Source organism: Bombus impatiens, unplaced genomic scaffold (assembly GCF_000188095.3).
Source record: "Bombus impatiens unplaced genomic scaffold, BIMP_2.2 scf_0640, whole genome shotgun sequence".
Lineage (NCBI taxonomy): Eukaryota > Metazoa > Arthropoda > Insecta > Hymenoptera > Apidae > Bombus > Bombus impatiens.
In genome coordinates, this window is record NT_177059.1 from 2,649,812 (window position 1) to 2,662,400 (window position 12,589).

The 12,589-nt window shown below is 44.5% G+C and overlaps 1 protein-coding gene across 1 annotated transcript; it reads left to right on the plus strand.

Moving 5' to 3' along the window:
* The first annotated feature begins 9,357 nt into the window (after positions 1-9,357).
* On the plus strand, positions 9,358-10,366 carry LOC117152066. The gene is made up of 2 exons (XM_033322454.1): positions 9,358-9,946; positions 10,039-10,366. Exons 1-2 carry the CDS (start codon positions 9,879-9,881, stop codon positions 10,364-10,366), a joined length of 396 nt encoding a protein of 131 aa, XP_033178345.1. The 5' UTR covers positions 9,358-9,878.
* Positions 10,367-12,589: the final 2,223 nt, after the last annotated feature.

Sequence of the window (12,589 nt, forward strand, 5' to 3'; positions counted from 1 at the left end):
ACCGATGCATTATCGCGCGAGATGGAAGAGTAGCCCCGGAAGTCACGAAACCGTGGTTGCATCGGGACAGTGAAATTCCCGGAAAAGCTGGCGCGTCGTAGTCGCTCGTGGGGAACCGTTGGAAACGATGGAACGTTCCTCAGGCGCATTCGGTCAGGATTATCGAATACCTGGGGATTTCGTATCGATCGGAGGAAAGAGTCTGCCTGAGTCTCGTGCGCGAATGTGTGCCGAACGAGGGCCGGCATACATTAACGGACGCCAGGACGGAAATTGGATTAAACCGATGGAATTATTCGCGAGGATTTTGCATACACCTCACGGTAAGGTGTTCACAATCGCGCGCGCCGCACAATACGCTTTCCTTTTGTGCCACGCAACGGAAATCTTTCTACTCTTTCAAAAGCCGACAGAATCCTCGTATCGATACCATCCACGGCCGTATTTCTAAAGCTGGAACCGTCGTGACGGTTAAAAATATTATCCGGTTACAGTGTGCGTGTTAGGTAGATTTCGTACCGATGTCGCATTGCGTCGCGTCCATCGTCGCATTGTACGTAAACGCGATGTGTTGCGTTGCTTTTGAAGGATAGCGGACGAAAGAAGTAGTTGGATGTAAAGAGAAATGGTGAAGCGAGTGCTTGTATATTTTATAAAGGGCTTAGAGTGTGCTTGTGGAAATATAGAAAAAGCACGATGGGGTTAAAGAAGCAGGAGAACATACATTCGTAGAATTCCTCTATAAATAGTAATCGTAGCACGCTATCGTTGTATCAATTTGATTTCATGTTGACAGTGTTCATTATGGTACAGCTGACTTATTTAATAAGGGAATGAAAATTGTATCAGGAAAGAGATACGTTAATATAAATGATGTTCTTTCGATGTAATTGAATTTAAATTTCGATCCAAACTATCCGAGAATAACCGTAGTCAAGTTTAATTTCACTTTCAATTTCAATTTAGATTGAAACGCAAGTTTCCGATGAGAAGAATGAAAAGATCTTGGTTCTAAAATTATTCGGCCGAGAAACTTTTAGAAGAAGAAGAAGAAGTTTCAACTTAATTTTCTTTCTTACTTTGAATTCCATGAATAAAATTATATTACGAGAAATGCAAACATTACTAAAATATCTTTACATGTTGTTAGCCAATCGTTCATCGAAATACTTTCGTAACAATATAAAAGAAAGACAAACTTACCAACTATGTGACGCGTGATCTTTTACAAACTCTCGCAAAAATTTACAAAATTGGCTGATCTTTACCAATGATCTTGTCCATCGCCGTCATTCTATCTACTAACGATTCTTCTTAACTTATCGTTGAAAAGCAACAAACTTCGCTAGAGTTTGTCCAATGGATATTCCTAAATCACACGAAACTTTGATGTAAACTGCAGCTTGAACTTCGGTTGGTTCACGAGCACCTCGCCGTGGCCGAACTTAAACCTTGTCGACTTCCAAAGGACTTCGATAAACTGATTATACCGCGAACTCGAATCGAGAACACGTTTAATTTTTCAACGTTACACGGGCCTGTTGTGGAAGTTCGGTGACCGAAGATGGCGCACAACGTTTCCGTTGATTTCGCATTCGTTTCGTGTAAATATTACATGGCCTCACGAACACGTACAGGAGAATCCTTAAAGGGTGGAGCATCGACCGCAAAAAGATTCGTGATTAATGTACCGCTTGACGGACTTCTGTCCGACACGGAGTGTCTCGTCGAGGGTTGGCGAAACGTGTGAAAGCGTCGAGGTACAACGCTTGCGGTGTGCCGCGCGATTTATTTTACTAGCTGCAAAAATACAACTCTTGACCACGTGTCGAACACCGAGCAAGAAGATGAAGAGAGGTATAACGACAGCCAGAGTAACAACGGAATATATATCGTCACACGCGTTGATGATTAATCTTTGTTCACTTTAGGAGAGAAGCGAACAGGTTTGCTTTCTTTTGGATTAAAAGAAACTTTCCAGCGTGGTCAATGGATTTTAGATCGATCTTTAATCGAGGTTCTTAAACGAAGCTTTTTTCTATAATTTGTATTTCTGTCATCCATCATATTGTGTTTCGAATATTAGATTAATGTAATTTTGTTGTGAATTGGTTCGATTACATTATAATAGGTTAGATTTCAATCTAATTTCCATCGTAGAAGAGAAATATGATTCGGTATTACCCGCTATAATTCACCATTACCGTCACTATACAATAAGTTATTCCGCAACACCTGGTAACTTCTCGTAAATTCCACGTTATGAAGAGGCAGGGAGATGGCCGTTTCGCGAGACACGTGAACAGGATTATCGCACTGACCACGCGCAAGAACGAAGGGGAAAGAAGAAGGAAACGATTGAAAGTTCGCCCGACGTGTCTCCGTTGCGAATCTTCGGATTAAGACGAGCTGACGAGGCACGTGCTAGATCTCCTGAATACCGCTGCCGTTGGAACAAGAGTGACCATTGGTCATTGTCGCAGGAGGGAACACAAAAGGAAGAGAACCGGTTGCCTCCTGCCAAGAAGAACCGCGGCACGTGCTGCCAAGCATGGTCCAGAGATTGTTTTAAACGAGCTGATCCTGAATAACACCGTGGTAATATCGAGTAGCACCTGTTCATTTAGAAGGATCAAGTCTATGTCATTGGTCAGTGAAGAGGAAGTAAAAGAAAGAGTGGGATGGGAGAGAAAAAAAATTACTGCAACTCGGATAGTATTTTTTATATATTTTTTTAGCCACTATATTTTTCCCCTCTTCTTTCTATACTTTCGAGCAAAGCACGTTTGAAAATTCTTTATTGTAATGAAAACAAAAGAAAATGTTTATTCGATGAGAAAACGTTCATACAAAATTCAATGGTTCGATTTTATCTTGAAACGTTCCCTATATAAGACCAATTTTAATGTCGTTGCTCAAAAATTTTTGTCGAATTAGCAAAATGCCACAGTACAAAAATAACGAACCTGTGAACAGATTTTTCCACTATCCTAAAAAGCATACTTCGATCTTCAATTTCTCAGGATGTCACGCACGACACTTTCCCCTAATTCAAGCGACCGTACAATCGCCAAAAGCATACAAAAAAATCCGTTCCATTGCAAACCCACGTAGGAACAAAAGTTCCGCCGTTCCCGTACGCTGATCAACTGTAACGACAAACCGTCGAGGTTTCAAACGAAATCATTTCGAACGAACGCATTCGTGCGACAGGCCAAAAGTCCATTCGTTGCCTCAAAGCTTCGAGCGACGAGAGAAATTCGTTGGCCGCGAGCGCCTGGAAATTCCTATAATTTGCATATTATCCGTTACGACAGTTGCTCGCCTTTTCCTCTCGCAGCAGCTTTGAAGGCTGCTTTTTTCTCTGTTTGCCTGGTCATCAGAGTCGGGCCTTGGTACGTTGGCTGGCCGCGATTCGCTACATATTCTCAAAGGGCGTCCAACGTACCCCCGTCATCCCTGTCGTTTGACCGCGAGCGTTTTCTCTGACAAGCACGTGCTGGAATCACGCGCACACTAACGAACCGAAGAACGTACGTGCACGCACATCCACGTACGAATCGCCGACCTGTAACAAGCGTACGCGCGTTTTACCTGCAAACAATAGAAAAAATTTTGGCCAGCGGCCCGTGTGCCACCGTCGACATGCCAACTGAAATCGGATAGGATTGGGCAACGCCCAGATTTTGACCTGTGGTCCTCCACGTAAAACACCTTCCCGGACGGCGTACGAGTGTCCAAGGGGAAGGGGTAGCACCGAATTCAATTCCATCCTGGACGACATCGCCGCCGGATGCGAGCGTTCGCCTTCTTTCAGCCGTCTATGTCGGCCGATCTTCCGCTGCACGTGCTCCTTTACGACGATATTTCGGATCCTTCCTCCCGAATTACCACCCCTAACGTCGATTCACGTCTATCACGTCCCTTATGCTACGCATTCTGTCCAGTTGATTGTTGTGTGCGCGAAATGTTCGATATCTGTGTGATGTTTGACGAGCATTGTGAATTAATCGATGATGAAGAGAGGCTTGAACGTTTTTAAGTGCGCGACATGGTATTGGTAAGAGAAAGAAGAAAAATAAGTTGTTCGTTCGTTTGAGAGAAAAGAGGATTTTTAGACCGAGGCGGATTTTGCGAATGGTTAGGAGTAAGAAATATCGAGCGTCGAATAATCGAATTTGAGGTAATTTTATATTCATCGATATATTAAGTAATTTTACATACGATCGATACTCGTTTGTAATTAATAAAATTAATAATGTAAGAAAGGAGCGCAGCTCGGTTTCATCTTCGACGAATACGAGGCTACGTTTGCCATTCGTTTCCATCCTCCTGAATTCTCTGATTCCTTCGGTTATAGGATCGTTTCGCGGTAACTTCAGCCATAGTCGAACGAACTTCCGAACTCCTTTCTCCGAGCTTCAATTCCGTCTCTGTTAGCCGAGCGGCACACGTTGCACGTTTCCCCCGTTCCAGTATTTTCAATAAGAGCTTCCGACAAAATCAATATTTGAACGGGCTTTTCTTTGTCAAAAATCTGCATCGTAACGTTTATAAATTTAGAACGATAAAACTAATTAATCGTTGAGAAAGTAGAAATTATTTCGATTAAATATGTAATGTCTATGGTCCAAGTGTAATCCGAAGAAAGGAAATTGAAGCGCACCAGCCCGGTAAAAAATTTCCAAAAGTGAATCCCACTTGACACATCACGATCGCGTGTTGAAAACCACCAAGTTCGAGTTGTTCGACCACGACCCTTGTTCAACGTTAGTCGACCGGGAAGGAAAAGTACAAGCACAGAAGGAACGTTTCACGATTAATCAGGATTAGCCAAAGAACCGACCCTTAACCTCGCACTGTCCACTGTTCGCGTGATGACCATCAGTCATCCGTTTCCCTTTAGCCTGTACACGATTCTCGGACATCCCTTCTTCTGTAGCTGCACGGTCACCTCGCGAGGACCTATAAGCCGGACGATCATTACTGTGTCATTAACTTTGACGACCGTGTAATCGTGACGGGCCACAGGTCAGGGGGCGAACAACGTACCTCTCTGGCCAAGCTGAGGTCACGTCGGTAAGGTCACGGTACCACGTGGACCGACCTCTGCTTGATCCAAGTCCTTAGAAATTAATTGACCTACCCTGAAGGATCGAGAGGCGTTTGCTTAGGAAAGTTCCAAAGTCAACCGAAGTAACGCCAGCGACGCTTCAAGTTTTGCTATCACGCCGACGTCCCTTACCAAGTCGATCGCTCGGCTGGATAAACGGATTGATTCGACGGTGAGTATCATATTGATATTCGTCAAAAACTCGCGCTTAACTGAGATGTAAATAAGGTTAAATCTTGTGTCATTTAAGTGTAATAGAATCTAATAGAATTTAATAAACATAAATGTATAATAATAACAATAGAAGAAAAAACTGGAATTATTATCCCAACCATGTATAATCAGACTTTTAGATAGTTCGATTCGAGCGAATTGATTCTAGTAAATTGATTCGAGCGTCTCGTCCGGCGCGATCTCATCGCGAGCCACGATATCTCCAGTTTCGACTTGCTCCTTCCCTTCTTGTCCTCAGCTTTGTTCCCAGCGGAGTGAAGACCAGCGCACCAGGCTTTTCCCTTCGCCTCTGCGTGACGACACGACGGAAAAGAATCCCGGTGCAAGATTAAAGCGTAATCTGCTTTATAAATTTTCGCGCCTCGAGACGCTCGGCCCCGTGGTTTATTACGAAAAGTGTTGTCGGCCAGAGAGACGTCCTGTTTAACAATGCAGACACTGGGGTGCATGTCGGTGGTTGCATTCACACGAGTCCGCCACGACGCGAGATGATGCAGGTCATCATCTCACGGGTTTCCCCTTAATGAAACGCTGGACCAGGAGGCAGCGGGGACGTGTAACGCGCGATAGAAGAAAAGAGAAGGACACCACACGCAGGACCACGAGCCATTGTCCTTGCAGGACGGTGGGCACCAGGTGGCTAGGATCAGGACCATTACCTTCGTGGATTAATTGCCATGCAAAAACTCACGATGGCTAACGGAATGATAGGAGTGTCCGTCTTCAACGGTTCGTACGCGTCCAGGTCACCGGGCAGGCTTTTTGTCCGCTGCCAGGAAGACCAGCATAAGTTATCAGGATGATTAAACAGGGGATCACTGTGATGCGTCGCGAGACTCAGAGGGGACACGTATATTGGTCCACGGAAAAGGGGTGCAGGATTCGGGATGTTGCTAGGTTGTTTTAAGGCAAGGAAGATTTGGTAGTAGAAAATATTCTTCGTGAGATACTTGTCTCCCCTTAGGTTAAAGCGGAATAGACAATTTAACGCAGAATAGGGTGACGTTGTTGTAATAACTCCTTTGTTAGAGATGGCGTTGAAAAGGAGATATTAACTTTTTAAACGGAAGAAAAACACATCATTGTTATTTTCTTCCTTACAGTGACGTATAATAATAATATATTATTTCTATTTACTAGGGATGCTTCTTATACAGAAATTAACCTAATTTAATTTCCAATTATTACCTGAAATAAAAATTTGACAACCTTCTATGTATGTTTATGATTTTAAATATAAGGAATATATTTTTGATCCCTGTATCAAAATACGGTAGCTATGAGAAGTATTCGCACATCATTGTATCTATCATAACATTTACATGCCGATACTAATTAATTAAATTTCATATTACATACTGCAATTCATAAACCGTCAAAAATCTCAATTTCAAATAAAACCAACCAACCAAATTTCTCTATATTCCACACCTAACCTTGGCTCCTTGTAGGAAAGCCTAATACGGATACATCGCTTTAAAGCGGCGAAGGGTGAGAGTGAATGTTCGGAGGGTGGTTGCCACGGCGGTGGCCGTGAGGCAGCAGCGTAGGCGGCTGGGTTTTTGGGGGTTGGTGATTCTAAGAGGTCCGGCTCTCACACGCGTGGGCCTCGTTTCGCCTTCTATCTTTCTCTCCCTCTCTCTCTCTCTCTCTCTCTCTCTCTCCCTCCCTCCCTCCCACTCTCTCTCTCTCTCTCTATGTCTCCTTCTCGTTCCCTTGGCTATGAGGGTTGAGGAAGGGGGGTGAAAAAGGGGGAGAGCCGGTAGCGGCTCTGGTCCAGGGGGCGCCAGTATTGATCTCACAGCCCACTCCTCCCCTTCGACCACCGTTGAAGGAAGGCGGAGGCGGTTGAAAGGGTGGGTAAGATGTCAGCATGCGTACATACAAAGTAGCCCAACGCTCATCCTACTCGCCGGCCGTGTACGCAGTGTCTTGTACGTTGTCTGCCTTAAATAAGTTATCCCGCTGAAGGTAACGCTGTCCTGCCGTATACCCGGTGCACGGTCCCCAGCAATGTATAGAGCCCCGGGTCATTTAAATGTAGGAGTTTGTAATCCTCGAATTTATACGCTCGCGTATGTCGGCTGATGAGTCCACCTGCTCGGTGCTCTCGCTGCTTATTATGACCTTCCAGGTATAAAAAGCATCGTCCTCTTGAAAAAGAGTCTTCACGTCTTTTGCTTTCGGCGGATTGCCACATATTAGGCAATAAATTCGAAATAATGATCGAAATTGAATGTTATTTGTAAGGTGGTTGTGTGATGTTTTAACGATGAAGAGTGAAGAAATTTGTTTAAAAGGAATCGTATAACACGTTTAATGACAGCGCGATAAAGCGATAAAGAATTTCAGTTTCGAGAATTTCAAGATTTTCTGTATTTATGGCATCAGATATGGAAAATATATACTTTCCACTTTTTATGGGAAATGGATATTAATGCGGTACGTGTGGCGGGATTGAAGGTAGGAAAGGATCGGAGAGAACCTGCTTAGGTAGTTATATAAATTTGTTCATTTGAAATTATTAACAATTTCTAGTTGGAATAGGTATTTGTACGAGATACCATTTATAACAACTTGAAATAATTGGAGCGTAAAGTTATTAATCCTTAGATGATAATCTCCGATGTCGCATAGGTATTCGCGTCGAATAACATACTTCAAGAAGGTTTACAAAGTCAATTTCAGATGCATAGATAACGTCCTCCGCGTCAGACCACCTTTATACAATGCGCCAGGGGGCGCCAGTATTGATCTCACAGCCCACTCCTCCCCTTCGACCACCGTTGAAGGAAGGCGGAGGCGGTTGAAAGGGTGGGTAAGATGTCAGCATGCGTACATACAAAGTAGCCCAACGCTCATCCTACTCGCCGGCCGTGTACGCAGTGTCTTGTACGTTGTCTGCCTTAAATAAGTTATCCCGCTGAAGGTAACGCTGTCCTGCCGTATACCCGGTGCACGGTCCCCAGCAATGTATAGAGCCCCGGGTCATTTAAATGTAGGAGTTTGTAATCCTCGAATTTATACGCTCGCGTATGTCGGCTGATGAGTCCACCTGCTCGGTGCTCTCGCTGCTTATTATGACCTTCCAGGTATAAAAAGCATCGTCCTCTTGAAAAAGAGTCTTCACGTCTTTTGCTTTCGGCGGATTGCCACATATTAGGCAATAAATTCGAAATAATGATCGAAATTGAATGTTATTTGTAAGGTGGTTGTGTGATGTTTTAACGATGAAGAGTGAAGAAATTTGTTTAAAAGGAATCGTATAACACGTTTAATGACAGCGCGATAAAGCGATAAAGAATTTCAGTTTCGAGAATTTCAAGATTTTCTGTATTTATGGCATCAGATATGGAAAATATATACTTTCCACTTTTTATGGGAAATGGATATTAATGCGGTACGTGTGGCGGGATTGAAGGTAGGAAAGGATCGGAGAGAACCTGCTTAGGTAGTTATATAAATTTGTTCATTTGAAATTATTAACAATTTCTAGTTGGAATAGGTATTTGTACGAGATACCATTTATAACAACTTGAAATAATTGGAGCGTAAAGTTATTAATCCTTAGATGATAATCTCCGATGTCGCATAGGTATTCGCGTCGAATAACATACTTCAAGAAGGTTTACAAAGTCAATTTCAGATGCATAGATAACGTCCTCCGCGTCAGACCACCTTTATACAATGCGCCGTGACAATAATCGCCCGCAATCGTGGCTCCTCTCTGCCATTAATTTCTCCTCGGCCGCGATCGCCCGCAGTCCAATGGCCCAGGACATCATCAGCCGCTGAACCGAGAAACGTTTGTCATTCTCGTGCGGCTCGCTGATCATCAACTTATCGTTTCGTCCGCAGAAAGCGATACATCGAGCGTTACGCGATGATTTACATCTTGTCGCCGAGTCACCGGTATCGTCTTCCATTGTGTAACCAGGATACCGTTGGCTCGGTTTCCTCTGAACTAGTACGATCACCCGTGAACGAGCTTATACAAGCACGTGCTGGTACATACAGGTGGAGAACCACGCGTTCGTACGTGTTCTGTAAAACGTTGGCCGAGCTGACGTTGGTTACGAAGAAAGGACAAAGGCAGGCATCAAGGACACGGCCTCGTAATTATCTCGTGCAAAGGCACGCGCGCGCGCGCGCAATGTCCATTAGTCGTGACACGGGGCGCAAGTTTTCCTCGTTACGCTCATGCGCCAACGCACGTACACACGCGTGCCACACAAGCGTGAATAATGTAAGGAAAGCCGGGCAAAAGGGATACGTCGGGGGAGAAAAAAGCCAATAAGGGCTTTGTCCAACGGGGTGGCTCAAGTGCAGAAGATGCTGCCCCTCTACCTTACCGTGTGCCCACCCCCGGCCGGAAGGGGAGCCGTTCCCAAGGAAAAAATTATTTTTTAGTATCTGCTGAAAAGTCTTTATTTTCTTCGTGTCACGCTTCTTTTTATTACTTTATATATATATATATTTTTTTTTAATACAGCAATGGGCAAACGCGTGGAGAGGCACGCGAGCGTGAGTAATGGAAAGGAGAGAGGTGCCATGCAAAGGGATGATGCGAGGTGAAAAACCGATAAGGGCTTCACGCGGGTAAGTTCTTTGTGGGTTGTTTCTGCGTGCGAAGAAGCAGCATCTTTTTTAGTACGTGAAAAGTCTCTTTCTCTTTATACTCTCTTCGGCAGCTTGGTTATAGCTATCTACGCGTCGGACGTGTACGCGAGCATGAGTAATTCAAGGAAAGAAAGATCGGTTAAAAGGCTGGCCGCGAGAAAGGAAAAGCCAATGGAGGACTTTGCCCAGCTAGGGGACGATCCCGTGCACACTATCCCCACGTTCCAGAGAAAATTATTCTTCGCTCTGAAAGAAGTTTCGTTTCCATCTTCCGCGTCGGCTGGAAATAGACGCGGCCAGGAAGTTCGGCACGGCGTGACACCTCGTGGAATCGTCACCTTTCAACGCAACGTTCCTACTAACGTGCAATTTGGATGCGAGCAAATTAAAAAATCTTAAATAAAGAAGCAAAGGAATCATTTTCTCCTTTGGATGAAGAAAAAGGAAAGTGTATTGTTACTGGTACAGAAAAGTGCACTTCCTTTCCCCGACCTACAATTACTTCTGAAGAGAAAATTACGTTTTACGATTTCTAACTTCAAAAGTACTTTCATATAAAGTGCTGTTATAGGTGTTTTCGAAATATTTTTAACTATTTAATCCATTCGCTTTCATCAAAATATTTCTCATCTATATTTTGCTTGTATTAATAAGATTTTTCCCTAAGCAATACTGTTTATTTTAACATACTGTTTGCTGTTTCGTTCCACTAGCAAATTGCGTGCATCGCAATATCTGTTTATCTAAAATATCATTCATTTTCGAAAAAATACCATTCAAATATGGCGTACAGAGATGATGGTGTGCAAAAATTCAAATAAGATACCCTCAGCACCACGGCGAAACAAAGTACGCAAAGTTGTCGAAACAAACGATATTACTTGTTGGATGACTGGATATTAAATAATTAAAGTGCTATTCTGCGCCGGTGGCTTTCCGCGGTTCGTGCAACTACGTCCTTTAAATTACTTTAATTAAACATCTCACAACTTCTCCTTATCCGGGGTCAGGCAACGATCGAGAAACTTCCTCCGCGGTCTCTCGCGTTAAACCGAATCCGGTTAAATTCCCAGGCAAGCGATTCATCGACCACAAATGGCACTAGCCACGTGTACGCAGCCACAAATCAAATAATCGACGTCTAATGATACGAATTTTAATCGGTGATTATACAATTTCATGCAAAACATCAATTTCTGTACACAACCAACGGTCGCCTAACGATCAATTATATCGCGCCCATAACGCTTTCAGTGGAATGACGGAGATAATGAATTTTCCCCGCGCATTCCCTGCACCTTTCCACCCCCTAGTATCCCTGATCTTCTATACCGCAGTCTGTGTACCTAATAGCATAGAGTGGAGGGCGCGTTGTCCAGAATCACCCTCACGAACGAACACTGACCCAGCGACGCGTGATTCGCGTATTCGGCTGCTAGCACACTAGCCCATAGTACACGTACACACATGATCGTAACACAGACGTCCTGTTGATGTATGACGCGCGCGCACGCACGCACACATAGCCAGATGAACGCGTAGTGTGTCGAGCACTTGCGCGCAAACTTGGCTCTGGAAGCAATTTACATGGCAGCATCTCTCCTCCAGAAGGACGAAGGGTGGCCTGGTTGGGATATAAGGGGGTATCGGGGGTGCGAAGGGCACGGGAGTAGTATGAGACGGCACTGGAGCATTGTAATTCAAGTAATGTAAGCTTTATGCAAAATACATGTTAGTTAGGAGTGCAGGAGATAGAGCCACCCCCGCCCACCACCCTCCGACCCTTGTCCGTCTCTGCATCCCTCTTTGTCTTACCTAGCGTTCCCTCTGTCCCGCTTTCTCTCTTTCGTCCACCGATCTACGTCTCCTCGTACCTTGTTCCTCCGATTCCCGCTACGCATTCCCTATCCTCCTTTCTCGTTTCACCGGGGTATACTTCGCCTGGACGCGGCTACTCCGTGCTCTCCGTGACCCACGCGCGCGCACACACACATTCACATATACTCCGTCACAGATACACATCACAGATACACGAACGTTCCTGTGAAATTTATGTGTGGATATACGGCGACTCGTGCACGAAGGAGCACCCTGTATGTGTTTCGTGGGTGTGCGACTGTGGTCGACAGTTGGTTTATGCAAAAGTGTACGTTACCTGGTTACACGTAAGGGAGTGCGTAAGGGCGCACGCACACCCTTGACTCGCCTTCCGTCACACCCCCGCGTTTCGTCTTTTCTCCTCTCGCTCTCGTGGCTTACACACCCTAAACCACCCTTGACCAAGGGATGGACGGGACATTGGCGTAGCTTGTCGATTCGAGGGTGGCTGTTTTTTCGTTTGCCCAAAAAATTTGTCTTAACTCGAGCTTCTTTCCGAAACACACCGGCATGCTCGAGACATATATCATACGAGATCATGTTTGGCTTGTAGTTTGGAGTAGAAGCTAGGAAATGAAACGAATCAAAGTAACAAGTGATCGATTAGGTTGTTTTCTGTAATTGAATAGAGTAATTCGTTCGGATGCGGATGTGTAGTATGTACCGGAGGCGTCAAGTGGGAGGTGAAAATCTTGAAAAAATTGTCATTTTACGCCAATGAGAACGACGAATGAATCTAAGGGT